Source organism: Penicillium maclennaniae (genome assembly GCF_028827695.1).
Source record: "Penicillium maclennaniae strain IBT 15551 chromosome Unknown utg000003l:1.0-5670915.0:1.0-5674809.0, whole genome shotgun sequence".
Lineage (NCBI taxonomy): Eukaryota > Fungi > Ascomycota > Eurotiomycetes > Eurotiales > Aspergillaceae > Penicillium > Penicillium maclennaniae.
Window position 1 is genome coordinate 3791979 of NW_026623215.1, and position 26932 is coordinate 3818910.

The 26932-nt window shown below is 49.0% G+C and overlaps 9 protein-coding genes across 9 annotated transcripts; 3 read left to right on the plus strand and 6 right to left on the minus strand.

The window, feature by feature from the left end:
• Positions 1-33: 33 nt before the first annotated feature.
• N7477_003540 (uncharacterized protein) lies at positions 34-5562 on the plus strand (the record flags this gene model as incomplete). The annotated part of the gene is made up of 4 exons (XM_056965203.1): positions 34-100; positions 280-1382; positions 1431-1878; positions 1955-5562. 4 exons carry the CDS (start codon positions 34-36, stop codon positions 5560-5562), a joined length of 5226 nt encoding a protein of 1741 aa, XP_056825156.1.
• A 189-nt stretch (positions 5563-5751) lies between these two features.
• Positions 5752-6658, minus strand: N7477_003541 (ubiquitin-conjugating enzyme E2; the record flags this gene model as incomplete). Its single annotated transcript, XM_056965204.1, is given in 2 exon segments — positions 5752-5975; positions 5989-6658. 2 exon segments carry the CDS (start codon positions 6656-6658, stop codon positions 5752-5754), a joined length of 894 nt encoding a protein of 297 aa, XP_056825157.1.
• Positions 6659-6953: 295 nt separating this feature from the next.
• On the minus strand, positions 6954-8618 carry N7477_003542 (DHHC family palmitoyltransferase; the record flags this gene model as incomplete). The annotated part of the gene is made up of 2 exons (XM_056965205.1): positions 6954-8356; positions 8420-8618. 2 exons carry the CDS (start codon positions 8616-8618, stop codon positions 6954-6956), a joined length of 1602 nt encoding a protein of 533 aa, XP_056825158.1.
• A 514-nt stretch (positions 8619-9132) lies between these two features.
• Positions 9133-10782, minus strand: N7477_003543 (rhomboid family membrane protein; the record flags this gene model as incomplete). The annotated part of the gene is made up of 3 exons (XM_056965206.1): positions 9133-9186; positions 9242-10266; positions 10329-10782. 3 exons carry the CDS (start codon positions 10780-10782, stop codon positions 9133-9135), a joined length of 1533 nt encoding a protein of 510 aa, XP_056825159.1.
• Positions 10783-11696: 914 nt separating this feature from the next.
• On the minus strand, positions 11697-12128 carry N7477_003544 (serine palmitoyltransferase small subunit family protein; the record flags this gene model as incomplete). Its single annotated transcript, XM_056965207.1, has 1 exon — positions 11697-12128. The coding sequence occupies one exon, from the start codon at positions 12126-12128 to the stop codon at positions 11697-11699; it is 432 nt and encodes a 143-aa protein (XP_056825160.1).
• An 881-nt stretch (positions 12129-13009) lies between these two features.
• N7477_003545 (uncharacterized protein) lies at positions 13010-15013 on the plus strand (the record flags this gene model as incomplete). Its single annotated transcript, XM_056965208.1, has 2 exons — positions 13010-13858; positions 13922-15013. 2 exons carry the CDS (start codon positions 13010-13012, stop codon positions 15011-15013), a joined length of 1941 nt encoding a protein of 646 aa, XP_056825161.1.
• Positions 15014-18089: 3076 nt separating this feature from the next.
• N7477_003546 (mercuric reductase) lies at positions 18090-19517 on the minus strand (the record flags this gene model as incomplete). Its single annotated transcript, XM_056965209.1, has 1 exon — positions 18090-19517. The coding sequence occupies one exon, from the start codon at positions 19515-19517 to the stop codon at positions 18090-18092; it is 1428 nt and encodes a 475-aa protein (XP_056825162.1).
• Positions 19518-20409: 892 nt separating this feature from the next.
• N7477_003547 (nuclear transport factor 2 family protein) lies at positions 20410-20826 on the plus strand (the record flags this gene model as incomplete). Its single annotated transcript, XM_056965210.1, has 1 exon — positions 20410-20826. The coding sequence occupies one exon, from the start codon at positions 20410-20412 to the stop codon at positions 20824-20826; it is 417 nt and encodes a 138-aa protein (XP_056825163.1).
• Positions 20827-23715: 2889 nt separating this feature from the next.
• Positions 23716-26658, minus strand: N7477_003548 (uncharacterized protein; the record flags this gene model as incomplete). The annotated part of the gene is made up of 4 exons (XM_056965211.1): positions 23716-24233; positions 24529-24895; positions 24962-26002; positions 26224-26658. Coding segments are annotated over 4 exons (2361 nt in total), but the record flags the coding sequence as incomplete, so codon positions are not given.
• Positions 26659-26932: the final 274 nt, after the last annotated feature.

Consider the following 26932-nt stretch of genomic DNA (forward strand, 5'->3'; position numbering starts at 1 on the left):
AATATTTACATTTCGCACCATCATGGGCTAGCCATGGCGCCAAGTCTCCAGGAACTGATAGAATTCTTACTCAACGAGGTCGCGCTCTGCGGAAATCAAGGTGCGTGCTCTATACCTGCACTTTAGAGCCTCTCAGACCCACTTTACTCAGCAAGATGTATACCCCATCGTGCATGCCCTGGGGCCAATCTCATCGCCCAAAACGGGCAATCGCCTGTGTTTGCTCGGAACTTGGCGTTCTCGATTAAATTTAAGGGGAAAATGCTGATTATGATACAGGCACGACCTTGTCGGAGGTTCTCAAGTCCATTGACACTTTCTATCAGACTCACTCGGGCGACTCTCAGCTGCAACAGACTGTAGATCGTGCCTTCAAAGTGAAGGTCTGGTCATGGCTGACGCGTAATCCTGAAGTGTCCGTGGGGAAGAACGGCGAATGGAATCGTCTCAGTCTCGATGAAGCGGAAGAGCTGGACGCTCAGTCCCAAAAACCCTCCCAGGCGGGAGATACCGATGAGTTCCAAGATGGCGCCCCCCCAGGGCTCTCTTCAAACCTCCGAATCTTTGTGTCCACCGAGAGGATGTGGTTTGCGATCGCCGGGCATGAGCCTGACGACAACAAAGTCCCAAACTCAGAGTTCGCTTTACTCTCTATCATTGCGTCGCACGGCGTTAATGGCGTCGCGCAAACAGAGCTCGTAAAGCTTAGTGGCCAAGACAAACGTTCTGTACCGAAACGAACTGATGCATTGGTGCGCAAGGGATACATTCTAAAGCGAGCAATCCAAATCAAAGCGGCACGGACAAGTCTCTGCACTCTTCGTCGTTTTTCACAGTCTGTGATCGGTGAAAACAACGATCAAACTTCCCAAGATCGGCCCATGATCGACTTTACCGAGTTTATCAACAAGCTGTTTGGAATTCTCAAACAATATTCAATTATCACTCGCAATGACCTCAAGAGAAAGCTAGAATTTAATGACAATTGGCGATGGAGAATTCTTTCTCGTGCGCTTCGCAAATTTGAGCGCATCGGCGTTGTCAAGCGTGTGAGAGCTCAGTCTCAGTACGACCGGCTTCACCCATGTGTCATGCTGCTTCGAGAACCCACGGAAAGGGATATGGAGAAATTCCATGACTACAGTCGGAACGATATTATCAAAGACGACGGTGATACAGTGGAGCTCGACGACGACATTGAAATGGACGATGCCGGGCAAAACGCCCCCTTAGGCGCAGAAGAAGACGAAGTGGTTGTGAAACAGGAGGAAAATCTGGTGGATGCCGGACGCACCATACCAGCTTGGACGCCGGACCGTATTGTCGGGAACCAGCTCTTCGAGCTCATTGACCGGGCTGGAACGACCGGTATAACCAATGCGGTATGTTTGAACTGACCATCTCAGAGTCCCAAGCTGATGATTGCGCAGAATATCAACCGGTCGTTATTTGGATCCTTCTACCGCAGACCCTCTGAAAGTATTTTGCATCGCCTGACCGACTGCTGGCAGCTCTCTCAGCCACTCCACATTCGTCATTTGGCAGTTGTGCGAGATACAGCTATCGAAAGGACTGTTTTTTACTACATCAACTATTCTGCAAGAAATTTCGCCAAGATGGTCGAAGCGGGCCATTCTTCATGGGAAGCCGTTGAATTTGCGGGCAGCAAAAAGGGCAAAGCAAACAATGCGAGGCTTCCACCCCCCGATGCCAAACCAGAACTCGATGAATACGGGCTTCCCAAGGTGCAGCCTATCTATCCGTTGATAAAGAATGGCGCAGCTAGTCTGTTCGAATGTGTCGCAGCTTGTAGGCCGTCAAACTACCTGCTATCAAGCGCTGACCCCAAGGCATTCAAGCTGTCCGATGATACCTTTGGTAAGATTTTCTGTCAAACTTCCAGTTGATGACTGGCAACTTAATTTACAAGTCTATCGCTGACACAATGTAACAGCGGTGCAATCTGGCCCAAGAAAAATCCTCAATGGAAACCTGATCCAGTCGCCAATCCCATCTGGCCATGCTGGACGTCCAAAGGGATCTTTGAACCGATCAACTCGGATCAAAATGGCAAGTCAAACCCCTCAAAGCTTGGAAACACGAGTCATTGAAGAGCCTCCCGAGGCGATGGATTTCACGCCTTCGAGGACGGTCAAAAGCAAGCTGTGGCAAGTGGAGGGCCTCTCCAAAAAAGAGAGATTCGAGGCCAGAGGCATGGATGAAACCTGGACTGAGTACAATGTTCTGGTCATGGACAGACCCAATGCTGGTGTTTACGTTACACCTCAGGGGAAGAGGAGACCGGCAGGCAGAAAACAAGGTCGCCCGCGACAGAGTCGGATTGCAGTTTTCAAATCCGACAAATTGGCCTCTTTCACTTGGTTTGTCGAAGATTTGAATGACTCTGACAACGACAAGACAATAGACGCGAGCGCCCCGGCGTCTGTTGCTCGTGAAATGACTCCTATGACGCCCACAACATCTATCGCTGGACGATCCAAGCGAGCCCGGGCCGCTCTGGAGCCAATCAGTTCCCCCATTTCAACGGCGAAAAGCGATGCCGGACTGTATCGTGGTAGGAATGCCAAAAGATCCCGTACTGATGCCAATGAAAAAGATCAGAGCGAATCTGATGATACTGAAGCCTTGCTGCAGGCCGAGCAGTCAACGGCGCAAGAACAAGCAACTTCGACAATTGGTCGGGACAAGAGTGCCGCTTTACACCCACTGAGCATCGAAGTTGGTCAGGAAGTAATCTCAAAAAGACGACGAATCACATCTCCAGATCGGCTTCACGTCGAAGCTGCCTCTTCGGAACAGCCAGTTGGCTCCGTGGAACAGTCAAAGGAGTCGGCCGATTTCATGAATCTTTCAGAAGATTTGTCTAGGCAGCCTTCATCATCTGTTGCACCAGACTCGGCAAAGATCGCAAAACGGCATGCTGCGGCTGATAGAGGCGGCTCTATTTCACTCATTCGGCGAAAGATCATCATGGAGCTCGTGGAGAAGGCCGGTGGCGCATATCCATCTGGTAATGAGATTTGGTATCCGTTTGTGACGTACTGGATGAAATTCAACCGCAAGGAGAGGCCAGACATGCGGACCATAAAAACAGCGATCAAGAATATCGTTGATTCCGGCAAGCTTCGCCAATTGACTTTCAGCGGCAAAGATATCAAGGGCGTGATGGTCACCAGGACTATCTTGGCGAAACCTGATATGTCCCCAAATGATCCTTTAATTAAGGACATGCAGCAACAAGTACTGGCAACTGACCCCCGCAATCCGAGGATCTCCTATTCACCTCATGTTGAGGTGGACCCTGTTTTGATTCGGACAAACGTGCCTATCACCCAGAGATTCAAACTGCCTGTCGTTGCTAGTGCCACTGTCCAATTGCACCACAAACCTGCATTCGCTCTCTATGAAGAGAAGAGACAGGAGCGCCAGATCAACAAAGCGCTGATGAAACAATTGGAGGGCGACATCGAATCTGGAAAGTCTAAGCGTCTTTTGACAACACAGCGTCGACCGGCACCGGATTCATCAGGCTCTACACATACATCGATTTCTCGACCCGCACCACGACCAAGAGGAAGGCCAAGGATCGAACGACCGATGAAAATCATTTCTGCCATTGGGTCTACCAGCTTGTTAATGAACCCGGGTCAAACTTTCCATCCGCAAACTGGCACTTTCGCCACTGGAGCTCGACTTTCCAGAAGTCGACAAATAAAGAGCAAGCCGCTACCCATGCTACCAATTGAGGTCACGAACTCTGTTCAGCACCTGGCTCAACTCGCACGACAAACAGAAGACCCATCGAGAGCATCTGATAGGATCCTTAAGTGGGAGCTCAATCACGAGGAGTTCTTTGATGCTGTTCTTGAACATCAACCATATGTTGACCAGGCCGTTGACCAGAACACTTTCCATGCAGCTCCGATCGAGGGTGATATTCGCTTTGCGTTGGACCAGCCAGTCGAGGCAATTCAAGCAGTTCGCCAGCCTAACGAACCCAGAAGGGCGCGCCGATCCTTTAAACAATCTGCGCCAAGACAACGTCGCCTGGATGCGGTGGACACATCACTTGACGCTCGCAAAGAGACCCAGCGAGATACTATTAAGGCGCCACTTCGCCGACAACGGATCACGGCCGCGGTCCCTGACGCACTCTACCGAAAAATTATGGCGGCCATCGTCGTTGTCCGCGTTTTGGCCGGTGGATGGGAGGCTAGAATGGTTGATTGGGATCTTGTGTCAGCAGCATTTCCCTCCGAAGACCCAACTTTCATCCAAGACCGAGCAAAATCGATTCTTAGCAATAATCGGCTACAGATCCTCAAAATGCAGCGAGATTTCCAGGAGAGATTCCTCGAGGCTTACAAAAAGGGCCGAGTCCCCTCAATCGACTACTCGAATCTCGAGGCTTACAACTGGCCGGCAGTCGTCGAATGGGCCAACATCGAGCTCGACGTCACCACATCTCAGAAGGCTCCTTCTTTACCAGCGACCCGCGAGCAATTCGATAGCATTTTCGAACTCCGCGAGGATCCTGTGACCAATGGTGATGAGTTATTTGGAACAACATCGATGATCACCACGGTCCACAAGCGTGCTCTCACAGCCCGTGTGCCGTTCGCCATTCCTATGGACTCTAAGAAGGCTTCTACACCCGGGCCTCGAAAGGAAGAGCTTGCGCGCCTGGAGGTCGCCAAATCATGGGTTCGTGCAAACATAGTCACACCGGAACAGGCGTACCGCCCGGAAGAAGCGAGAAATACCCTGAGTCGCTTCGGTGGACCACTCGTCGAGTCTGCCACACAGTCTTTACTGACAGAACGAGTCATCGGCATGGGCAATCGGGGCCGCATCGTTCCGGGTCGCAACTACGATATCACCGATCATCTCCTTCAGCAAATCAACCGTAAGCGCACGATCGAATGTACCATCCTCCGTCGGGCAGTACATTACAAAACAACCATGCTCGACCCACAGCTACAAACCGGAGCCAGTGCCGAGGTCAGTTACACTGCTGAAGATGGCGACATTCTCGCGCTTATCAACCTTTCTGCGGCCGGCCATATCACTTTCAAGCCCCGCGACCCGCCCCGAGACAAATGGGGGCTACTTGACGGCAGTGGATACCTCACCCGGCAGATGGACAAGAACAAGCTTCGTTTTGCCATTGATATATACCCGACCCCTTCATACATCTACGGGAACCCGGTGCAACCTAAGATTCAATCCGTCGGTCCACCACCGTCACCGGTATTCCCAACCGACAGCCTCCCCCCAAAGGTCCCTCTGTGGTTCGACATCCATGGGAACCTAATTCCACACATCTGGGATATGGCGATCGCCTCCGTCATCGGCTGCGTTGCCATACGAGAGGGCGCTAGTGCCGAGACCATCAGCGGAATGATCAAGCCTGCCTTAGGTGCCTGGGAGATCGAGTTACTGTTGAGTTGGCTGACTGATGTGGGTGTTGTTTCTCGAGTAGAGACTGGAGGGTACACGGGCTGGAAGGTGCTTGAATTCTGGTGGATGATTCTGGGTTGAACTCTGTACTAAAAATTAGTTTTTTATAATTTTTCGTGTATCTATAAGAGATTCCTCGAATATTGAATATATTCTAACTCCATGTACTTGTAAAAGGTATCTATTCCAAATATTTCCCAAACGCCGATTTCCAAACCCCATTAACGCCGTGCTGTACTCTACAAATATGAATGTTCTTGATGGTGATGATCATAGCTCGTCGGCGTCGGTCACTCGGCGCAGGACTAGAAGAATGAGAGCGACGACCACACCGATGATCGCTCGATCCAGCCATGGACTATTCGCCGGTTCAGTGGCCGGGGCAGGAATAGTTGGTGTCGGTCGAGGGCGCGAGACGGCTGATGCTGGAACTGGAGCTGATGCTGGAGCTGGAGCTGGCGCTAAGGTCGAAGGTTGTGATTGTAATTGGGGCGCTTGATCAGGCACAGGTACAGAAGCAGGAGCAGGAGAAGAAAACAGACACCGCAGCAGAGGCTAGCTCTGCAGATTGCGCGGCATCCAAAGTCTGAATCCCCTCATCCTCCCTCTTCTCTGTCTCCTCCTTCTGCGCATCCTTCCCATCATCCGATCCCTCAACATCAACCTCCACGCCCTTCTCCCTACACATCGCCCAATGCTCCCTCATCACCGCCTCATTCTGTACCCCACACTCGCGACACACCCACTGCTTTGAAAGACGCGCATACTCCTTCCTTAGGGTCTCACTCCCCTCCATGCCCCCCACCTGCCCTTTACTCTCGGACCCGAAGATCTCACTTCGAATAGCGAGTAACGCCGTCCGGACGCCCCAGGCCGGTTGCCACGTTTCCTCGTGATGGCCGGAGATACTGAGGCATATTTCGCGGTTGACTTCGAAGCGCGCCGAGGGCGTGAGGAAGCGGAAGGCTGGAGGGCGGAGGGGGTATGTTGCGGGGAAGGTGATGCGGCCGTGATAGAAGCCGCCGGCGTAGGGGCTTGGAGTGGGTGGACCGGCGAGTGTAAAGTGCCAGTCGTGGAGGTTGGATTCGTCGACGGGACCGGCGGTGAAGTAGGGACTTGGATTTTTAGAGAGATCTGTTGATTCTTTGAGAAGTCGCCGTGTGGATGGGGAGGTCATTGTTTGGGTTTGTTTTTTAGGGAAAGGTAAAGGTAAAGGTGATAAAGGTGGATGTTGGTGACGTGGAAGGGTATAAGATAAGATCCGCCGAGTCACTTTCTTTAAAAGTGTTTTTCGGTGGAGTCCGGGTCTTTGTTCCTTGGAGAACCTGGTTCAACGGTTTCTTTCATTATGCTTCTATTCTCCGATAACTTTCAATGTACATAGAATTCAGCCTAATCGTACAGGAAAATAGCCAGCCTGGCCTTACGGCGGCTCGACTTCGAAACTCCGATCTATGCAATGGAAATACAGTTCAGTCCCAATCGCGCCAATCATCTGCCTCTTGACGTCTTTGACGTCGACCACTTTCCGGGTCCAGTAGTCCATTGCCCTCAGGCTCGTCTTCAAAATCACTGTCGCCAGGCCGAGGCCGTGGTGACGCCGGTGCCAGTGTCTGCATAGATACGCTGGTCGGCGGACGATCGGGGGTTTCCTGTCGTCGATTGGGCGACCATGTAGGTTGCGGGCTAGCGGTGCCTGCACCGCCAATCCAGTGGTGTGCGTTATTCTGGTTTCGCAGGTACAGATCGCGATAGTATTGTTGCTCATCGTTCGCATCTTGTTCGCGGCGCTGGCGCATTCGTTCTCGTGCCTCGAGGAAGTGTGCGCTAGGCTCCCAGCGCCAGCCATCACCAGTGGTATTACATACTGGGATGCCCCAGAAGAGCGGCCGCTCACCGAAGAGGTGAATGAGGTTGCGCCGCCAACCGAGGTCAAATGCGTTTGGCATCTTCTCGCTATCTTCATCATTGAGATATTCTTGGTAACGTTCACGTTCGCGCTGTCGTTCGTTATCGGCGTAAGATCGTGAAAGAGCTTGTTGGGCAGGGGTAAGGTGCTGATTATCACCCAGCATCGGCCCGTGGCCAGGCGCATGAGGTAGCGGAGAGAGACGCTCCTCGCCTTCCTCAGCGCGAGTAAACCCCGGAATGGCATTCGCGTGTGCATCTATTATTTGGTTTCCGTAGTCATGAAGACGCTGGCTCAGACTCTCCTGATTCGCGTCGCCGTTGTGGACATTGTGGCCATTGTGCGGCTGCTCAAATCGTCGGTCGAGCGCTTTGCGCAAAGGCGAGACATACCGCGTCTTTTCCAAGCATTCAATCGTAGTCGTACCTCGTACAGCGAGACTGATATGCCATGCCGTGAAGCCAGTCAATACCAGCCCGATGATACCGCCTAATATAGCCAGGAGGACCACGTTAATAGGCAGGTATGTGTCCATGTATTGTGTATCGTTGAGGACCTCAGTCCACGTCCAGGTAGCTGCGACCGCGAAATCCACCCAGCAAAAGAGGCAGGTATAGATCAGAAACAACAAAAACGCCTTGTAATTATGCAGTCCGACGCATGTCGCAAGCCAGGGGCAATGATGGTCCATCTTCAGAACGCAGCGTTTACACGTCGAGCAGTGGTGTGCACGGTCTGGCTTCGGGCACTGACATTTCTTGCAGTACCGTGATGAGCCTGTGGAGCTCACAGTGTAGGATGTGAACTCAGGGAACTCGGATTCAGTGAGTGGCAGCGCGCTGTAGTTGTGCCGCTTATTGCCGCGGCGCGTGGACAACGGCGATCCAGGGTCGGTGAAGACGGCAACGGTATAGCAAGCATTGAGTAAAGCGTAGAGTATGACTCCAATGATCGAACTGGGGATACCTGGACGTCACGAACTAAGCCTTAGCGATTCGATCTCCACCCGAGCATGTACTCCTTCCATACCTATCCAGCCGTTCCTTGACTCTTTAAATCCGATACTAGCTTCGACGTAGACGGCCCATGTGGTTAAGCCGTAGACAAAGGCGAGAGGGAAGCAGCTTGCTGCGGCGCAGCAGTACCGCTCACAACGGAGCGCCCAGGCGCGTGGGCTTCGTTTCGGCCAGGATGGCGATATGGGGGATGACGAGGCCAGGGTGGCCATGATGGATACTCGATCGCACAGGAAGAACGGCGAGGGGCATCGAGGTGTTGTCTTCACAGAAAGAGCGACATCGTCCAACGAGCTGGAAATGCGGTGTCGTCGTCTGTAGACTGCGTAAGCGGAGGCACTGACTCAGCCACTTTGAGGTACCCGGTTCCAGCCACTTATGTTTTAGCGGAAACTACACATCACCATGGGAATAGATTAGGCATCGATACAAGTGTTAATGAGTCTTCATTGCTCAATCTCGATGATTTGTACGCTTCAATGAACAAGGGCAGAATCGGTAGAAGCTTTGTTGGAGCATTTCTGCCTTGTGATTTCAAGTACACCAGCGCGGCGTTTCTATTGTACGAAGCCGAATGAGACATGGTTTAATATGTTCTCTAAGTTTGATTCGAAAAGCCATATGTATATGTCTCTTCAGAACGTTCTATTTACAGATGCCCCGTACTTGTGGTATCACTTCAAATAACCCGAAACGCCAATTGGAGGGAAGACAAAATGAGGGAGCTCAGGAGCTATTACCGCTGCTGATAGTATCCTGATCGCACCAGCCGTTGACAGGCTATAAGGCATGTTAGCACAAGTACTGTGATTGAATATGGGCAACCCAAACTTACCAGGCAACTCAAACGGTAGCACCAGGAGCAATTCGAGGTGTGGTATTTGTAGAAATCGACAATCAAAAGAATGAACCCGACGAGCACGGCGACCAAAGCGCCGGCACGGACCAGCCACCAGGCCCACCACAGAGGCTTGCGGCCCTTGAAGAAATGGAGCGGGCCCTTACTTTGGTCATTCTGGTCATTCGACGCAATCATGGCCTTCTTGCTCTTGAAGAAGTCCATGGGGTTAGTTGTCTTCCGGTTCTCACCGGCCGGGGCAGCCTCGCTGGCGCCGCCAGACATGGCGACGTAAGGCTGACGAGCCAGACCGATTCGTTCCCGCAGAGAGTTGGGAGAGCGTAGAATTGAAAGGCCAATGGCCAGGCCCATGATGAATCCGCCAATGTGGGAGAAGTTGTCCAGGCCAGGGAGCAGGCCGAGGACAAAGGAAACCGCCACTCCCAAGACCATGATGATCAGTTCCACCCACGGAGATTCACGCTGCGGCCAGTCATACAACAGATCCAGCAATTGCAGGGCCAGAATACCGAACAGAGCGCCTGAGCATCCATCACTGGGCTGTAGCTGGGCGGCGTAGTTTCCACCAAACACAAACCCGAAAATACCACTGGCCATATAGGTCAGGCCGTACCGCCAGAATCCAATCATTCGCTCCATATCCGCGCCCATTGTCATTTGTACCAGGAGGTTAAATCCAATGTGGACAAACCCAGCATGCAAGAAGATAGGGGTGATGAACCGCCACCATTGGTTTGGGGCAGGACTCTCATCCAATGAGCCACCCGGAACAGGATTGGGTACGCCGCCCATTCCGCAAGCCTGTGACAAAGTGCATTCAGATGCGCTGGTAGTAGTGTTCGGGCAGGGGAAGGTGACAGGAACGGTATTGTTCTGAAGGTTCGGGATAGTCTTCATGCATGGGTCGTATCGAGCGCCAAGGTAAATTTGCACGTAAGGCGAGGGTCCGATCATGGGGTTGAAGGTAGGCTTAGTCTCAATAGGCGAACCGGTCAATTGAGCTGGAGCACAGAAAATGTTAGTTTACACTCTGCCGGTTTCGCATATCCTTCGCGCCACTCACCACTTTTGACCAATTCCACGATGAAGACAATGACTTGGGCCAAAGTCAAAATGTAAGTCACCCAGGCCGGCTTCTTTTTGAAGAATCCCTTCTTCTTGTGTTCACGCGGCCGACGGTCCTCCAGGGCCCCTGGTGAGGGCGGATACCGAGTCTGCTGGTGCATCCATTCCGGATTATTTCCATAAGGCATCTGTGCCTTTAGGGGAATATTTTCTGAGTAGTGATCGCCATCTGTGACCCGCCCCGCGCTCTGGTAGGCGCCGTTGTCTGATTGCAAAGATTGTTGACTTTCGTGGTAGGGGTAAGGAGCGGAGGGGTCGTCGTGGTTGTGTGCATTGGCGCCGGCGCCGTAAGGGTAGCCTGCAGCGGGCAATCGATCTTCAAAATGTCCTGTGACCTGATCGTAGCTCGGTGGCTCAGGGATGTTCGAATGGTAATACCCACTTGCGGCCATGCTGGGCAGCGAGCAATCGATAACCGAGGTTGCGGACAGCTTGGTCAGGGTCGTGAATTTGAGAGACGCGCTTCAGTGAGAGACGAAGAGAGCGAGATTTGAGAGACTTAAGCGATTGTGAAAGGCAGAAGGAGTGTTGTTGAAGAGAAGTCGTTGAAAGAAAGGTAGGCAGTCACGTTTGAACAAGGTTATTTTTGGGTGACCAACACAGCCGCGCGGCGACTTTGCGCCTTGGGCACTTTGGCAAGTGTTTGATCTTGACTTGGCAGGTCTCCCTGTCCAATTGGTCTTCTATTTCTCCTAGCATTCTAGCCACTTCTATGCTACTCCTCAGCCACGGCTGCAAGATCCCGGGCTCTGACGCAGAATCCTTAGCCTCAGCGCCAAGGCGCGCTATGGTAGCGCCAAGTCTGGCTCGGCCGTGGATGACGATAATTACGGGGCATTTACAATTTGAGAAAGAAACCGCGAGCGCCATAAACATTGATATTAATAATGAATTATATAATGAGTAGTAGCAATAAGGCCACGATACTGTCCAGTTCCCATAGCATGAAAACACGGATCTTCCTTCTCTCCGGTGCCCGAGGGCTTGTGATGCTCATGATGCTCGTGTTGGTGTCGTCGACCACCAGGTGATGCTGGCGGTGCGCGTCATTATAATTTATCGCGCGACCTGTCGCGAAACGAATGTGATGTGGGCTTTCCAAGCACCGCATGTGTACACATTCCAAGGTATGTAAAGAACAATAGTCAAAGGCGTGGAAACCCGCAAAATCCAAGAAGAAGTCCGCAATGCGACCTGTCGGTCCGCTGAGCAAAAATTCCAGAGCAAAAAACCCCTCGAGATGGATATGCTTCGGGGTGTGAGATAAGTAGTAGGTGTACACGGAGGCACAACGCCCGATGCTTGGTCACGCGAAAGCGCTTTCAGCTGCAGATGAGAAAGATTCCTCATATTGGTCGAGGGTACTCAGCGCAGTGCATACTTCGTGACCGGTGTGGCCCGTCAGTAGCCAAATCAGGCCACCCGCCTTTTTGTATAGCAACGATGGGAGGTATAGCAGTGCCCAGAAGAACAGAGCCAAGGTGATGAGCACAAAGGCATTGGCCACCATCTTCTCGTTGGGAGTCATCACATAGATGCCAAAAGTGACCTCATAGCGATAGTACTCGAGCTGGATGCGGTCGAGCACGCGCTGGAAAGGGTTGCGCCGCGGGATGCGCCGTGTCGCACTTGAGCCCATGGTCGACGAGTATTTGCTGAGGAGATGGTCCATGGCCGCCGGTGCTCGCGACATGTGAGAGGTCGATGGGGTATAGAAGGATTGCATTTCGGTCGTCATCGCGAGCGTTGCGACTATTCCGTCGATCGTGTACAGGGAATAGATCCGGACGTTTTGTTTCCCGGGGAAAGGGTTTCGCAGGTGTGCAATGAATTTAACAAAAAGGACTTATAACGTAATGAGGCTAACTGGATTTTGTAAGGTCAGAGGTGTCGATCCGGAAGTAGACGGAAGTGCACGAGCCACACGAAGTCAAGACCAGAGCCAGGGAAAGAGCTTGGGAGAAGAGACCACGGATCAGAGTAGATGACTCTCGAATGACAGGGTCACATCCCGAGACTTTAAAAGCTTTCCAAGGGGGAAAGCAGGAGACGAAAACAAGGAATCCAAGTCTCAAGAATTAGATCGGGTCCGGCAAAAAAATGACTCGGGCGATGCCCGAGACCCAGACATGACGTTGTTGAGTCCCCCGTAGCTGCGAGCAGTAATGGCCCGTTACTTAACTGATTGCCATCTCGATCGAGTGCAGGAAACCCGGTCCGGATGTTCGGCATCATGGAAAAGCCAAGTGGGGTGGTATACTCGGAAGATATTTCCGCTAGGGAAGGTAAGGCTGAACCATGATCGGCCCGACGTTCCCAGGATTTGGAAGAGCGCCAAGATTTGGCCAACACTTTTTGCTTTTTCATTTTTTTTTTTTTATGTTTTTTGCCTTGTTATTAGACTATCGCGAGCTGTGAGAGGGTCATCATGTGGTTCACTGTCGTGATGCTCTGTCTAAAAATGCCAGTAGTTCAGTCTTGAGTTTTCTACGTTGATCTTTGATTTCACCATGGCCCATGTTGGAGAATTGATGCCCGCCGGGTGGCTGAGGAAGTGATGTCACTGGTTTCGCTTTGACTTCCCCGCGCTAGACTTCAACCTCACCCTCTACACCAACCATGGACCCCGAAGACCCGCTAGTCCAGGCCTTGCCGCCAGCGACCGACTATCTCACCTACCTCACGCTGCTGGAATATCAGTTGACCCCTAAACGTCTGCCGCTGTTGCACCAACTGCTGCAAGATGAGCGCCTTACCACCAACATCGGTTGGGATCTCGTCAAGCTCCTCTTGCCAATGCTTCCCGCTTCCACCGAGTGTCTACAAGATGTCGCTCGACTTGGAAACCCACGAGAAGTTATCCTGCGTGTATCCGAAGCCTTGATGCAGCTCCAACCCGAGGAGGACGAGGAGGATGAGGAGGCCGCGGATGACGCGTTGGCGAAACATATCCTGCAGTTCAATTGTCTCCTGTCCATGCTATCAGTGCTTCATGGAAGAATCCAAACCAAATCTCCCAGTCGTTTCATCGCAACCTCGCTCCAGGCAGCACTCGAGGCCTACACAGCCATGCCTTGCGATGAGACCACCCTGGCCCTGCTGGAGTTCCTTCGCGACCTCTCTCCCAGCAAGCGACCGGCCCCACCTCCACGAGCCCCGAGCGAGTCGAGCGTGCTGCGGACAGCGAAAGCCTCTGCTCCAGATCCCGAACCAGAGGTAGCGGTGCCGTCTCCGTCGGCAACTAACGAGACCTTGTTGGTGAGGAAGTTCATCCAATTTGGGTTGATCGAGCTGTTCAAGTCATACCTGTTGAGCTTCTCGGGCCCAATGGACCCTGGCATGTCTTGGACCGTTCGTATGCAAGAACATTTGCATCCGTCTCTGCAGTTACCAGAACAGTCGCAGACACAGGCATACTCCACCACAAAAGAGCTCAAGGAGCGGGACATGCTAATGGGCAAGATCGTGGTATGTCGCCGACTGTGTGCTTTTTTTTTCCATGTTATTTTCTAATGTATTGCTTTGTCTTAGGCACTGTCGCGAGACATCGGAATCGACAGCACTGAGCTATTGTCAATTGTTTCCCGCTCTTCAGATGAACACCGGCCTCCGCTGGATTTTGAAGAGCCCCCCGCTTCCCCGGACGAGATTCCTTTGGAACGCCACGGCTCACTGTTGCTTCTTGCAGCCCGTGCTGCAGGGTCTACTCTCTTCATATCTGGCAATATGATGCCGCCGTTATCTGTTTTTCCAGATATAGCCGTGATCTTCACAAATTTCTTGGGAGCACCCGAGAATGTGCATGAAGTAACTTATGGCGAGCCCCAGGCACTGCTAGACTCCTTGCTGGCTCTGACCGTGCATGCCATGCAAAACCCAATTGTAACCCCTTCGAGCGAGACAGAATTCAAGAACTTTGTCATCGCTTTAACCGCATGCACCGCGCGCCAGACACATGGCATTGTCCGACAAATACCGACGACCATCGTTCATAGCCACCCGTCTTCTTCCACGCGGTTCAAGCTTATTCGCTCTATCCTAGAAGCGTCCAATTTGACAACTATCCGTGATAGTGCTGTGACATGGCTGAGAGAGGAAATTATAGGCCACGTTCATGAATCGGCGGAGACCGTCTTCCATGACCCGCTCCACTTCTGGATTCTGTTCCAGTCACTTTTCACGTCTGTGAATGCAGCTTCCTCGGCAAGCATACTGGACAGTTGGACGTGCCTGACGCAGACTCAGGGCCCTGCTTTGCATTCCGCTTTGAATCTGTACTATCTCCTTCTATCATCGCCTTCTCTCAGAGATACTTTGCAACTGGAAAAGACTGTGGTGTTCTTCCGCAGCCAAGTGCTCGAACCTCTATACAAGCTGTTTCGTGCCTTCGAATCCGACCTTACTGCCAAGGGAGGCGACGGCATCATCGAGTCTGCGGTCGGCGAGGAGATGTGCCAAGTTGGCAATGCTCGGTCCGTTGGGCTAATTGGTCTCACACTTGATCAGATTGAAGAGGCGATTCACGATGCATATGGAACCGATGACTCGGACCTGAAGACTTTTACGCAGGAAGAGGAAACCCGAGCGTCTGAGATTCGGAAAGAGACTGAAGGCTGGCAATAGGTCGATCCACGTCGGGTAGCATCTGTATGTAGGGCATAGTCGAGGCTGGCTCGGCGAATCGTACATACCACTCACTGCACATCTCCAATAGGATAGCTCAGCCTTCCTTTCACCTTCAAGCCCATGCCATCAGAAGTCTATATTTCAGAAAGAATGAGGAAGAATTCAGTAATTCATTCAGCTGCCACGACCAACTTAACTAGAGAATCCCGAGTCAAGACACTTCCCAGCACGAGAAAGGGAAAACCAGAATCATGACCACAAACGACCGAGTGCGCACCAACAATCCGTACCATAAGGGCACAGTTTTTTTTTGTAGACTTTAGAAACCATCTCGCGAAAAGCAAAAATGAAAACACAAAACCCGCCTCCTTTGTAGATTCCACACTCCCTCGCCCACAGTCAGCAAAAGGTCGCATCGGACTCGGCCCGACATCGAGCTACCCACTCGCCCTCTGGGAAGCAGAACGAAAGGTACTCGACGAAGAAACAACCTCACGACCTCGATAGAAAAAAAGAAGGAACTGGACGAATCCGCAAACACAAAGTAGATGAGTCGCTGGTCGTGTTTCGAAAGATGGTCAAATTTTATTTTGTTTAGATTGATGGTGTTTCTCAGCCGTAAGTAGTGAGGATTGAATCATTGAAGTTTCCCATTCAACCGCTCTGACCGGCGAACAGGGTCATAGAGATGGTGTGGGATGCTTTGACTCGGGTGGCGTGTATGTAAGGAGTTTACATAACAACGCAGCCACCACCGGGGGAGGCTTTTATGTGTTAGTATGATGTTCAACGTCGCGGTTGTGGGTTGGGGAAGTTGGACAAGATGCTTACCCTTAACAACAACAGCGGTAGTCTGGAACTCCATTGCGAAGATTGAGGGTTTGCTTGAAAAGCGAAGATTGGTTTGAAATGGTTGGATTGGAATGATGTTTTGTGAGAGGATGATGAGGAGAAGTTGTGTTTAATGGGAGAGAACGGTGTACTTATACTTCTCACTGCAAGGCATCGACTTGAGGTCAATTGGTAAAGAAAGTCATGGCACCATTGATGTTGATTGATCTGCAACAGAATTCCATCTATTTGGGCCGATGATATTGTTCAGGTGCGAGGTGGCGTTTCTTGATATTGTCACTCAGGAGTCCACGCCTTTCGTGGCGACGTCTTCAATAAGTTGGTGGCCAGGCGATTGATCATTATAGTCGGGTGAGTACAAAGGGCATCGAAAAAAGTTTTTAGGAAGCCTTTCCCTAATTAGCTTAGATTGGTAGAAGGCCCTGACGGTGATGGTCGCCAGATTTTGATGGCGGATATGTTGATATTGTTGCTCGCAGGGACAATATCTACGGGGGTTCAGGGGCTCCTCAAAGACATTCCTCGTATGATTGCGCCACCACGGAAGCACAAGGCCACAAGTCTCCATCAGTGAATGGGCCAAGAAAGTTTTCGAGCAGGTTTAGTAGACGTTGCTGTCGAGAGCTATCCGCAGTGGATCGAATGTCTCGGTCACAATATTAAGTGGAACCTGCGGGAAGGCCCAAAGAGGCTTAGCAAAGTCAAGTAACAAAGAGTCGCTCTTTGACAAATTCATAGTATTGTTCCTTCCAGGAACACCAGGAACAATACTAAGGAACAATACTACCGGCAGAATCAGCATTCCGCGCTCCGAGTTTTTTAGGTAGAACAACACATTCAGTACTTCCGGAAATCGGTGTCACCACCTACACTCTTTGATTGTTTCTCGAACCCTAATGCCAAGATTTACCGTGCTATATTAAGAATAGCGCCGGAATAGCAATATCCCTGTATGGCCATCTACACAGTATTTTACAGTATTTTACTTCAATCAACACATGACTAATGTCCCGTCACAGTATGTGCAAGCTATGAAAACTAGAACTTTCATTTCCATGGTAATTAATGCAAACGAGGAGCTGGAGTGGGCCTTGAGATTATGGCAAGGTGTCACTTACCTCTGCCACTCCGATGTCCAAGTGACTATCTCAGGGCTTACCCAATACTAGACAACGCAAACAGTGACTTCACAGTGCTTTGCTTACTTACAGAATCCTCACGACCCTCCTCGTCACTATACTCAGCCTGTCAACGGTTTTTCTTACAATTCATGACACCTTCCTGGTATAAGCTAACACGCAACATGGTTTCTAGGCTCCTCAGGAACATTCTCTGCTGTGGGATGATGATTTTCACTCCTTTTGACGATGATGTGTACCTACTGGCATGAACTGCCTGATCTATGGGAACGGACTCCCCCATGTGCTCCCATTCCTAGTTACCTGGACTGCGAATTCACGCCATCAATAATCTGCCCTTCCCCTGATCCTGAGGAAATAGTTGATGAACATTCATTCTCGCATTAACAACCATTAGATCAACTAGAATTTCTTCCAGTAGTTGAACAGGAAGATAGAAATGTGTGGGATAAACAATCTCCAAATGGAATTAACTGCCAGATCAGGTGGAGGGCTACTCTGAATAACTGGATCGTGACAAAAGATACAGAACAAGACCTCATGTCAGTTTCAGGAATCTAGGTACTTGACTAGTGGTCTGGGTGTGACAAACAAATCAGCTTCAGGAGAACATATTGGTCACCCCTCAGCATTGCACCAGTTCAGGTCTCCAAATTCCATCGCGATTGGCGATACCAGATTCCGCCAGCATACTTCCAGGGTGGTATCATGTGGTATCATCCTGTCACAAGTGTTCTGGGGCTCAGCCAATGTGTGGGGCTTTGAGGATTTCACAGAGGAGTGCAAAACCAGCTACACGAATTTACACAGGTTTCTTCACTCATCCATCACTCTCGAGGGCACATTAGACCTTGCTAAATGGCTCCGAGACTTCCCTCGCCAAAGCTTCATCTCGTCCGTGCTATGTTAGAGAGCCAGTCACTTACCACATCTTAAATGGCTGAAGAAGCTGAATGTAGCCAAGGTACGATTACAAACATTCGCACAAATTTGCGGCAATTTGGAAGTCTCCATGCACCCCCAACTCGAATAGGTCGTTCTGCGCATGGTGGTAAAGAGCATATGTACAGAACACATTGCACTCACTCCAAAAATCCCCAAATGTTGTTCAGACTCTCTGCTAGAGTGGGATGGGCAAAGACTGCGTCTCGCAATTTTTGGTAGGGAACATTTCCGATCATCGCTGTTTCCACGATGCTCATGATTTCGCCACCCTCGATGCCCAAGCAGGAAAACCCTAGAATCAACCCTGTATCACCGTCCACGACAGCTTTCATCATGCCTCTCGACTCGTCCGTTTCTAGTGCGCGGGCGACGTATGCCATTGGCATTTTCGCAGTTTGAATCCTCTTGTTGGGGAACTTTACACGAGCTTCCCTCTCATGGAGGCCGACGTGCGCGAGTTGGGGATCGGTGAACACCACGTACGGGACAATGCGGTCTTTGGTAGAAAGCTTGGTAGGTGGTAATGAAAGCATGTTAGACCGGATGATGCGAAAGTCGTCGTACGAGATATGCGTGAATGCCGGTGGTCCTTTCACGTCGCCTATTGCAAAAATAGAAGGAGACGAAGTTTCGAGGTATTCGTTTGTCACAATATATCCTTTCTTGTCGGTGTCGATACCTGCAGCTTCTGGCTTCAACCTGTCTGTATTTGGAATGCGTCCGGAAGCGAATAGGATGTGCGTTCCTTCGACGGTTCGATCGCCATTATTGGCGTGGAAATGAAGACTAAACCCGCTAGGAGACGGCGCAATTCTGACAGGGTCAGAGTTCAAGTGCACCGTGAGTCCATCCTCCTGAAAAATATTTCGCAGCAGGTGAGCAATCTCTTCGTCCTCGAGCGGTAGTAGTTGTTTTCCACGCTGGATTATGGTGACTTGTGCACCTAGTCTGCGAAACAATTGTGCAAACTCCACTCCCACATATCCTCCTCCAATCACCACGAGGTGGCTAGGAACCTCGTCTAGCTCTTGAATTGACGTGGAATCCAAGACTGCTTTTTGATCAAGCAAGCCGATCCCTTCGAGGAGTGGCGGTGCAGGTCGTGCTCCGACATTGATGAATATCTTCTGGCCTTGGACAGTTCTCACGTCGCCACCACTATCTTTGCACTTGAGTGTCTTCTCGTCCACGAAAGTCGCTTCACCTGTCAGGACATCCACGCCAGCGTCTCTTAACTTAGTCTCACTACCACCGCGGAATGAGGCAACGACGTCGCGTTTCCGTTGGCGGACCTTGAGCATGTCGACCGCGGCCACATTCACATCGGTCTCGTGCTCGGAAGTGTGTATACCATAATCTAGTCCCCTACGAACTAGATAGGCGATGCGACCTGATGCAATTAACGTTTTTGTCGGTGTACAGCCTTCATTAATACAGCTTCCACCGATATGCTGGCGTTCAATCAGTGCTGTTTTTTGTCCTGCTTTCGCAAATGCGGCGGCCAAGGGCGTGCCGGATTGGCCAGAGCCGATAATTATGACTTCATACTGTAAGATTGTCGCCATATTGCAATAGTGCTTCAGCGAGTTGAGCACAGCCGGGCGGCGAAACATCAACTACTAACCGATTCAAAATATGAGGTCGGTCCGGTTCGAGCAGGTCAAAGGGGGTCAGTAGTTGATCCTACGCAGGTTCCAGAACAATACCTAGAGTCAACCGATTCAATGATGCATAGTCTTGCGTTATTGGTCGGAATGTCGAATGATGAACGCACGACGTTTCAAAGGCAGCAGATAACGTAATCCCTGGCTGAGTTAGCCACCGGCTGATCCGGCCACTTCGCTCATTACTGTACTATTTTCTAAATTAGCATCTTTGGATCCAAACGCTATGATGTGTTCACATGTGAGTAGCTGCCTTTACATTGATTTAATCTATGCCTAATCGTTCTGCACCTACTACCCCTAAGGCTGCATGCGTTTGGGCAGCGGAAGTGGAAATATCGGCTACTGAGCAGCAGCTGGCGGAAGTGATTGAACGCGTTCGAATGGTTTAGTCGGAGGCTGAAGTAGCTCCTGTCCCACCGAGGTAAAATCGCCTTGTCTACTATCTGCAAATTGGGAAGTGTTTGTTTTTGCCGCTTCTTCTCGGTCGTTGATCAGTCATACGCTGTGCCGAAAACTAATGTTCAGCCGCTGCTCCGCTAGCGGTCGAGAACCACATTCAAAGGTACAATTGCATTGAACTGTCGAAGGCTCCACACCAGCGAAAGCGGCGAGGCCGTTTGGGGACTCATATTGTGTGGTACTGGGGGAAGTCGTGGTGTCATTGGCCGCATTGGTCAGCAAGCTCATGCACCGAGCGAGAAACTGGTATACTCTGTCCCATAACTCCGCTGGAATATACGACCTAGTGGCCCCTTCCCGAGCAGCTCAAAATATATTATTGTTTGTCACAATGAACGGAAATGAGAGTGCGATGAATTTGACCAGGAAAGCAATCGAGGAACATTGGCGGGCATCGGATGACAGTGACATCGAAGCCGAACACGCCATCTATGCCGTAGACGCGATCCTAGACTACCCGCAATCAGGGGAGCGTTTCAAAGGTCGTGCGGCAATTTCTGCACAGCGTGGCGGACACCCGGCCGACCGGCATTTTACGGTGCTACGGATCTCAGGCGACGGCCATCTATGGGTGAGCGAGTGCATCATCACCTATGACGGAGTGCCAACATACTCAGTCTCCATCATGCAGTTTGCTCGCGAGCTTGTGGTGCACGAGACACAGTACTTCACTGATAAGTTCAGTGCACCTACGTGGCGGGCAGCGCTCGCCGAGCCTATACCAGGCAGGCATATCGAAGAGGCATGATCACGTCCTTGGCTCAAGCCAAATTTTGCTCCTTTCTGAGAAAAGTGATTCTTGACAAATCTCTACAGTGGTAGTAACACCTCGAGCGTGTGTTATAAGCACTTATGTATCTGCGCCTAAGTTTTCAATATGTATTTGGATTTCGACCTTCTTGCTAGACCTGGCACTCACCCGCCCCGCGGGTCCAAGATCAGGAACCTCCACCCGCACCTCCGAGGGTCAGGGTCTGACCTCACCGACCCTAACCCTGACCCTGACCCTCTAAGGGTCCCTTGAGGGTCACCCGCGGAGGGTCCGTCAGACCCTTAAATATATAATTTCTCCGCGCCTTTCCTAATTCGGATATATAAAATTAATGATTTAGCTTATAAAAATACTATTATTTATGGCTATTCTGGTATCTATTTCTATTATTCCTTAATTATATACTAATATCTACGAAATTCAAAGAAATTAGCTTATATATAGAAAACTTATATATTATTACCTTAGTGTTCTGAAATTTGACTTAAATTATATAGTAGGTGGCTAGTTTTTAAGGGGGGTTATAAAAAGTTAAGAGTTTTGTTACGGAAATATATATTAAAGGTAGAGTGAGAGTGCTATATTTATATAATAGTAAATATATCTTTTTTTTTTAATACCAAAAATGCCCTAAATCGAAATCTTTCTTCGGTTATAAAATAAATAGAGACTTATTTAAATAATTATGAATTTAGATTCCTCGTAGGTATTCTAGTTATTATACGAAATAAGTTTAAAGATCTAGATTATTAGACTTAGATATTTTTAATCACGAAACTTAAGACTATATAATTAGAGGGTCACCCTAAGGGTCTTAAGGGTTACCCTCTCCGCGACCTAATTAGATAAGAGAATTTTAGCTAAGTAGGGGCCTATAGGATAATATATTAACTTACGTCTTCGCGCGACCGGGGTAAACGGATTCCCTCTATATAATAGCTTTTTTTTATCTAAAATCTTTATAAGTCCTTTTATTCTATCTCTCTATAACCTATATATTTATTATATCCTAAACCTCTAATATATACCTATTGGAATATAGACCAATGCTACATAGAAAGATCTATCCTTATATTTAACATATAAGATCAGCATTGCATTGATCACGTGACCAGATTTTTCTTCTATCAAAATGATATTTTGACCACTTCTGATTCTGGCCCGCGGCCCTCTCCCGAATGATAGGCAGGACCATTTTCCTTCAGAGGTAAATGGTCCGTCTTCAGGCATGAATGGTCCGTTCCTTCGGAGGTGCCTTCGGGTATATCTTGCCTGCGGACTTCGACTATGGTCTTCGGACCTCGGTGAATAGACTTCCACCCTCGGTCCCCTTAAGGATAGGCGGACCACTTTCTCTTAAGGATAAAATAGTCCACCTTTGGGCATGCATAACCTGATACTGCGGGGAAACTTTCGGGGTGGCTGAAACCGTCGATCCTTGACATCATTCTTTTGGCTTTTCTTCGGTTCCCTTCTTTGCCACCTTTATTATGTTGCTGCCTAGTATTTGTATGTTATTCTAGACATTATTTCTAGGCTATTTTAGCCTATACATATGTCCTTCTTTTCTAGCAGAAAGAATCAAGTCAGTTCTACTTTCCAAAGTTATCTCTACCTTCTTCCTTTGATCCTCAGGACTGTGGTTCTGCCTTCGTTTAGGCTATATCTGCTTATAGTCTCTCCTACGACCTTTGACCTTCTTCCTTTGTCTGGCACCGACTGACCTAGCCGGACTAAGGTTGATCCCACGGACTTAAAGGGGCCACGAAGTGCTTCGTGGTAGCTTTACCCTTATAGCCCGACAGTATGCGGTTATATATCTTAATAATATCCTAATATTTTCCTATAACTCAGAAGAATACTATAATTATATTAACTAAGTATTATTATTATTAGAAGCGCAGGAGCTATACACTTAACCCTAAAAGTATTAGTTCGTAACCTAAGAACTTAAGTTTTATAGATATATTATTAGGAATAGGTAACTTCGCCCTATACCGGAAAAGGTCGCGGCTATACGCGAATAGCTATAATTATATAATATCCACGAAGTTCGATAGTTCCTTAGTCTAGCCACCTACTACCGACACTTTATTAAAGGCTTTATTTTAATGTATATATTACTCTATAGACTATTAAAGGAACTAGATGTATTTATCCGAAAAGATAAGTTCCGACCTATTTAATAGACAATTAGTTGCGAAAGTGCCTCTATATAACTAAAAGAGGCTTTAATATAAGCGCCTATCCTAAAATAACCGGACCGCGATAAGCCTTTCCGGATTGAAACAGATATATTAGAATAGGCTATTAATGTAGTTCTGCTCTAATCGGACACAAATAAACGCTTTCACCCAGTAGCTTTCGACGGAAGAAAGTTACAAGGTGCAGAGCTAAATTACTCCGTTCAGGAAAAAGAACTATTGGCCATTAAAGATGGAATCTCACACGCTAATGCCCGCGCATAACCCATAGACTAAAAGGTCATAGCCAGATCTCTCGGTACGAGAGATCGACTGCATTAGTATATATACTAGGTGATAAGCCTCAGTTATCACATCCTCCCCCACTTAATTATAGCTAGACATTGACATAACCCATGGGTTGGGTCCATGGGTCGAACCCAACCCGTCCATGGACGGGTCCTGGACACCTACCCCGAACCCATGGACGGGTCAGGTCTGGCTGCCCATGGACGGGTTAACCCATGGGTTTCTTGGCAACCCATAGTACCGTAAGACATAAGTTATACAATTTATGTAGTATTTAATGTATTAGAGTGGTAATATTTAGACAGAATATTACCGCATTTATTTAGGAAGTGAAGATCAAGTGAAGATCAAGTGAGATTAATTAAATACTAAACTATTTACTAATTTCGAACCCTTCATGTATCCTCGGCGCCTTCCTTACCCTTCCAGAATGCCGTACTTGGCTCATTAAGGGTAAACCACTATTATCATTATCACTTTGCTCACTTTCATGATCAGACAAAACACTCTTTCGTCTCTTCCCTGCCCTCACAGATAGCCTCACTTCATCGTCACCTTCCTCAGTATCGCTGATTGGATCAATCCCTTCTAACGAAGGTGAAATCTTCTCATTTTCACCTTCTTCAGGGATCTCTAGAGCCCGAGCTAGTTCAAGCTGTTCATCTTCTATCTCAAATTGAGTAAGGCAAGAGAACATCATTAGATCCTGGATAGTTGTTGAGTTCAGACGACCTCGGCGATAATGACAAACATCGCGGGCTGAATTAAATAGCCTCTCTACCCCCGCACCAGTAGCGGGAATAGAGAAGATATCGCGGGCTACCCGTGCGAGGGTAGGATATTCAAATTGATGGTCTCTCCAGAAGGCCTGAGGGGTAGTGCGTATAACACCTAAAGAGAAAGAGAAGTAAGCAAAGAGGGTAAAGAGGCTTAATAAGCGAGCAAGCCTTTAAATAGGAGTTAATCGGACTCGGGGGAGGAGTCGATCAGACTCGTGGAAGGAGTCGATCAGACTTGTGGGAGTAGTCGCTTAGACTTAATAATATAAGGGATTAACCTTATAAGAGGAGTCGACCCAACTAAAAAGAGGAGTCGACCTAACTGAAAAGAGGAGTCGGTCTAACTTAAAAGTGGAGTCGAGCTGACTTAAAAGAGGAGTGGAGGAGACTTAAATAAAGAGGCTTACCGGCTTGAAGATACCGTGCGAGTTCATCCCGGTCTAGGTTAGATTCACCTTCATCTTCGAGTAACCGATCAAGTTCCGACCCTTGTGTATAAGCTTTAGATAGAAGGGTGTTATTCTCTTCGAATTGATAAGCTTTAATCCGATCTTGAAGGGTGCTGTGATAGTGTTCGGCCCATGTCTGAGTAGAGCCCTCTGGCCCACCAGACCATTCCTTGCGTTTGAAGTACTGTAACTTATCCTTTGGTGCGAGGATAGTGCTATGCGCATACACATTACCAGCCTTAGGCTGATCGGTCTTTGCGTAGTACTCACGGAGCTTCTGTAGGCCTGCTTCAAGAGCGACAAGCATCTGTTGCTTCCATTTAATCTAATATTCGTTAGTATAAGGGTAAATAAAAAGTAAGAGAGAAGTGAGAGAAAAGTGAGAGCGTACCTTCTTCTTTTTGAGCTGACTGATTGACGCCTCGAGGTGTTTAAATAGCTTATTGTAAAGCTTAAACACCTGATGGATAGTCACGTCTTTTGTCTTTGAGAATGTGCTTGTGTATAGGAAGAATGGTCTTGTGAGGCAAAGAAGATAGTCAACCTGTCGCCATTCCTCGGAATCAAGCTTCAGGTTGTCTAGGCACTCAATATGGCAGTACCTATTAAAGTATGGCTGTAGTCGTTTAGCTCTTTGTAACATCAGATAGGTGGAATTCCACCGTGTTCGGACGTCCTGAATTGGGACCAATTGACTAGGTTCCATCGATTGAAGCCTAAGGAATTCCGCACGCCTTTGTGGGCTTCCGTTAATATATATTGCAAGCCGGCGTACCCTATCGAGGGTGTTTGCAATATCCCCTTTCTGTCCTCGCTGGGTAGAAGCCTTCTGTAGCTCATCGGTCCACACTATATTCACTGTGTCGTTCTTTGGCTTTGCTTTGATCCGATGTAGGAGCTCATTAAGGCTAAGCTGAATCACATGCGCCATACACGGAATATAAACAATAGAGATGTCTGGATAGATCCGTTGGACCTTATCAAACATTGTCTTATTGTTTGACGCATTATCAGTGGTGATAGCCAGAATCTGATCTTTAATCCCATGTCTGTCAATAACAGCACATAGGGCTAAAGCAAGGTTCTCCCCAGTATGTGTACCCTCGAGGGGTTCGAAACCGAGTAGGATCTGCCTATATTCCCACTGTTTATCAAGGAAATACCCAGTGATAGCCATAAACGCCTGATGAAAGGGCGACGTCCAGCAGTCAAGTGCAAGTGATAGCTTTGCGTCTGACGGAAGCATATTTAGTATGCCTTGCTGTTGGATTTGGACGGTGCTTTGAAGCTGACGAGCAAGGGTTTTACCCGTTTGGATAATAGGGAGGGAAGGGGCTTGTTGGGTCAAGCGTAAAAGGTCTCGAAAGTGCTGGTTTTCGATGATCTGGAATGGTAGACGAAGGCTAGTGATTGTGACCAAAAGCTGCTTCTTCTAATCGTTTTCATCCCATACGTCGGGCGGGGGAGCGCATAGAGCCTAGTGATTCAAACAAAGGAGTATTAGTCTTACTTCTCTTTCACTTTTCTTTCACTTCTCTTTCACTTCTCTTTCACTTCTCTTTCACTTCTCTTTCACTTCTCTTTCACTTCTCTTTCACTTCTCTTTCACTTCTCTTTCACTTCTCTTTCACTTCTCTTTCACCTTTGTCTTACCTGGGTACGGATAGCCGCCTGGATATTTCTCTGTTTCAGCTTACCCTTTGGTAGGCATCTTTCTCTATGCCTTGTCATAATATTCGTCCCATTTTTAGGACTATGCGCGTAGATCTGGCCACAGTCCTTACAGGTAATGCATGGTCTACCAGTAGAGATCTCTGCGCCCTGTTCAAAGTGTGTCCAAACCTCGGATATTAAGCCCCTTTTATCCCACCGGGGATGTTCCGCTCGTGGTTTCTGCCCATATGTTGTTGTAAGCCACCATTGGATGTATATAGCCTTATTCATATCGGTCCATAGGATATAGTTTCTCTTAGGTCCGACGCGTTCAAGGATCGGTGGGGGGCTCGGTAGTAATAGGCGCGGTAGACTGGCTTTTAGGAACCGAGGAGGGTGGGATAGAGAAGCAGCAATCAGATAGAAGAGGGTCGATACTATCACTCGTGATAGAATCAAAGTGTTCAGATAAGGATCTAGCCATGATAACGCGAAAGAACGTAAAAGTAAGGGTGAAGTAGGGAGGAAGTGAACCATGGAATAAATAGCGGGTAGGACTATACACGCGTTAATTGGTTATAACGCGCGTTGAGCGGGTCTTTTGATCTGATGTCATTGGTCTAATCCTTAGGCACGGACCCACACACCTATTCTGCAGAATCAATCTCTCTAAGGCTGTGAAAGGATTAGTCTTTATCTTCACTACTCA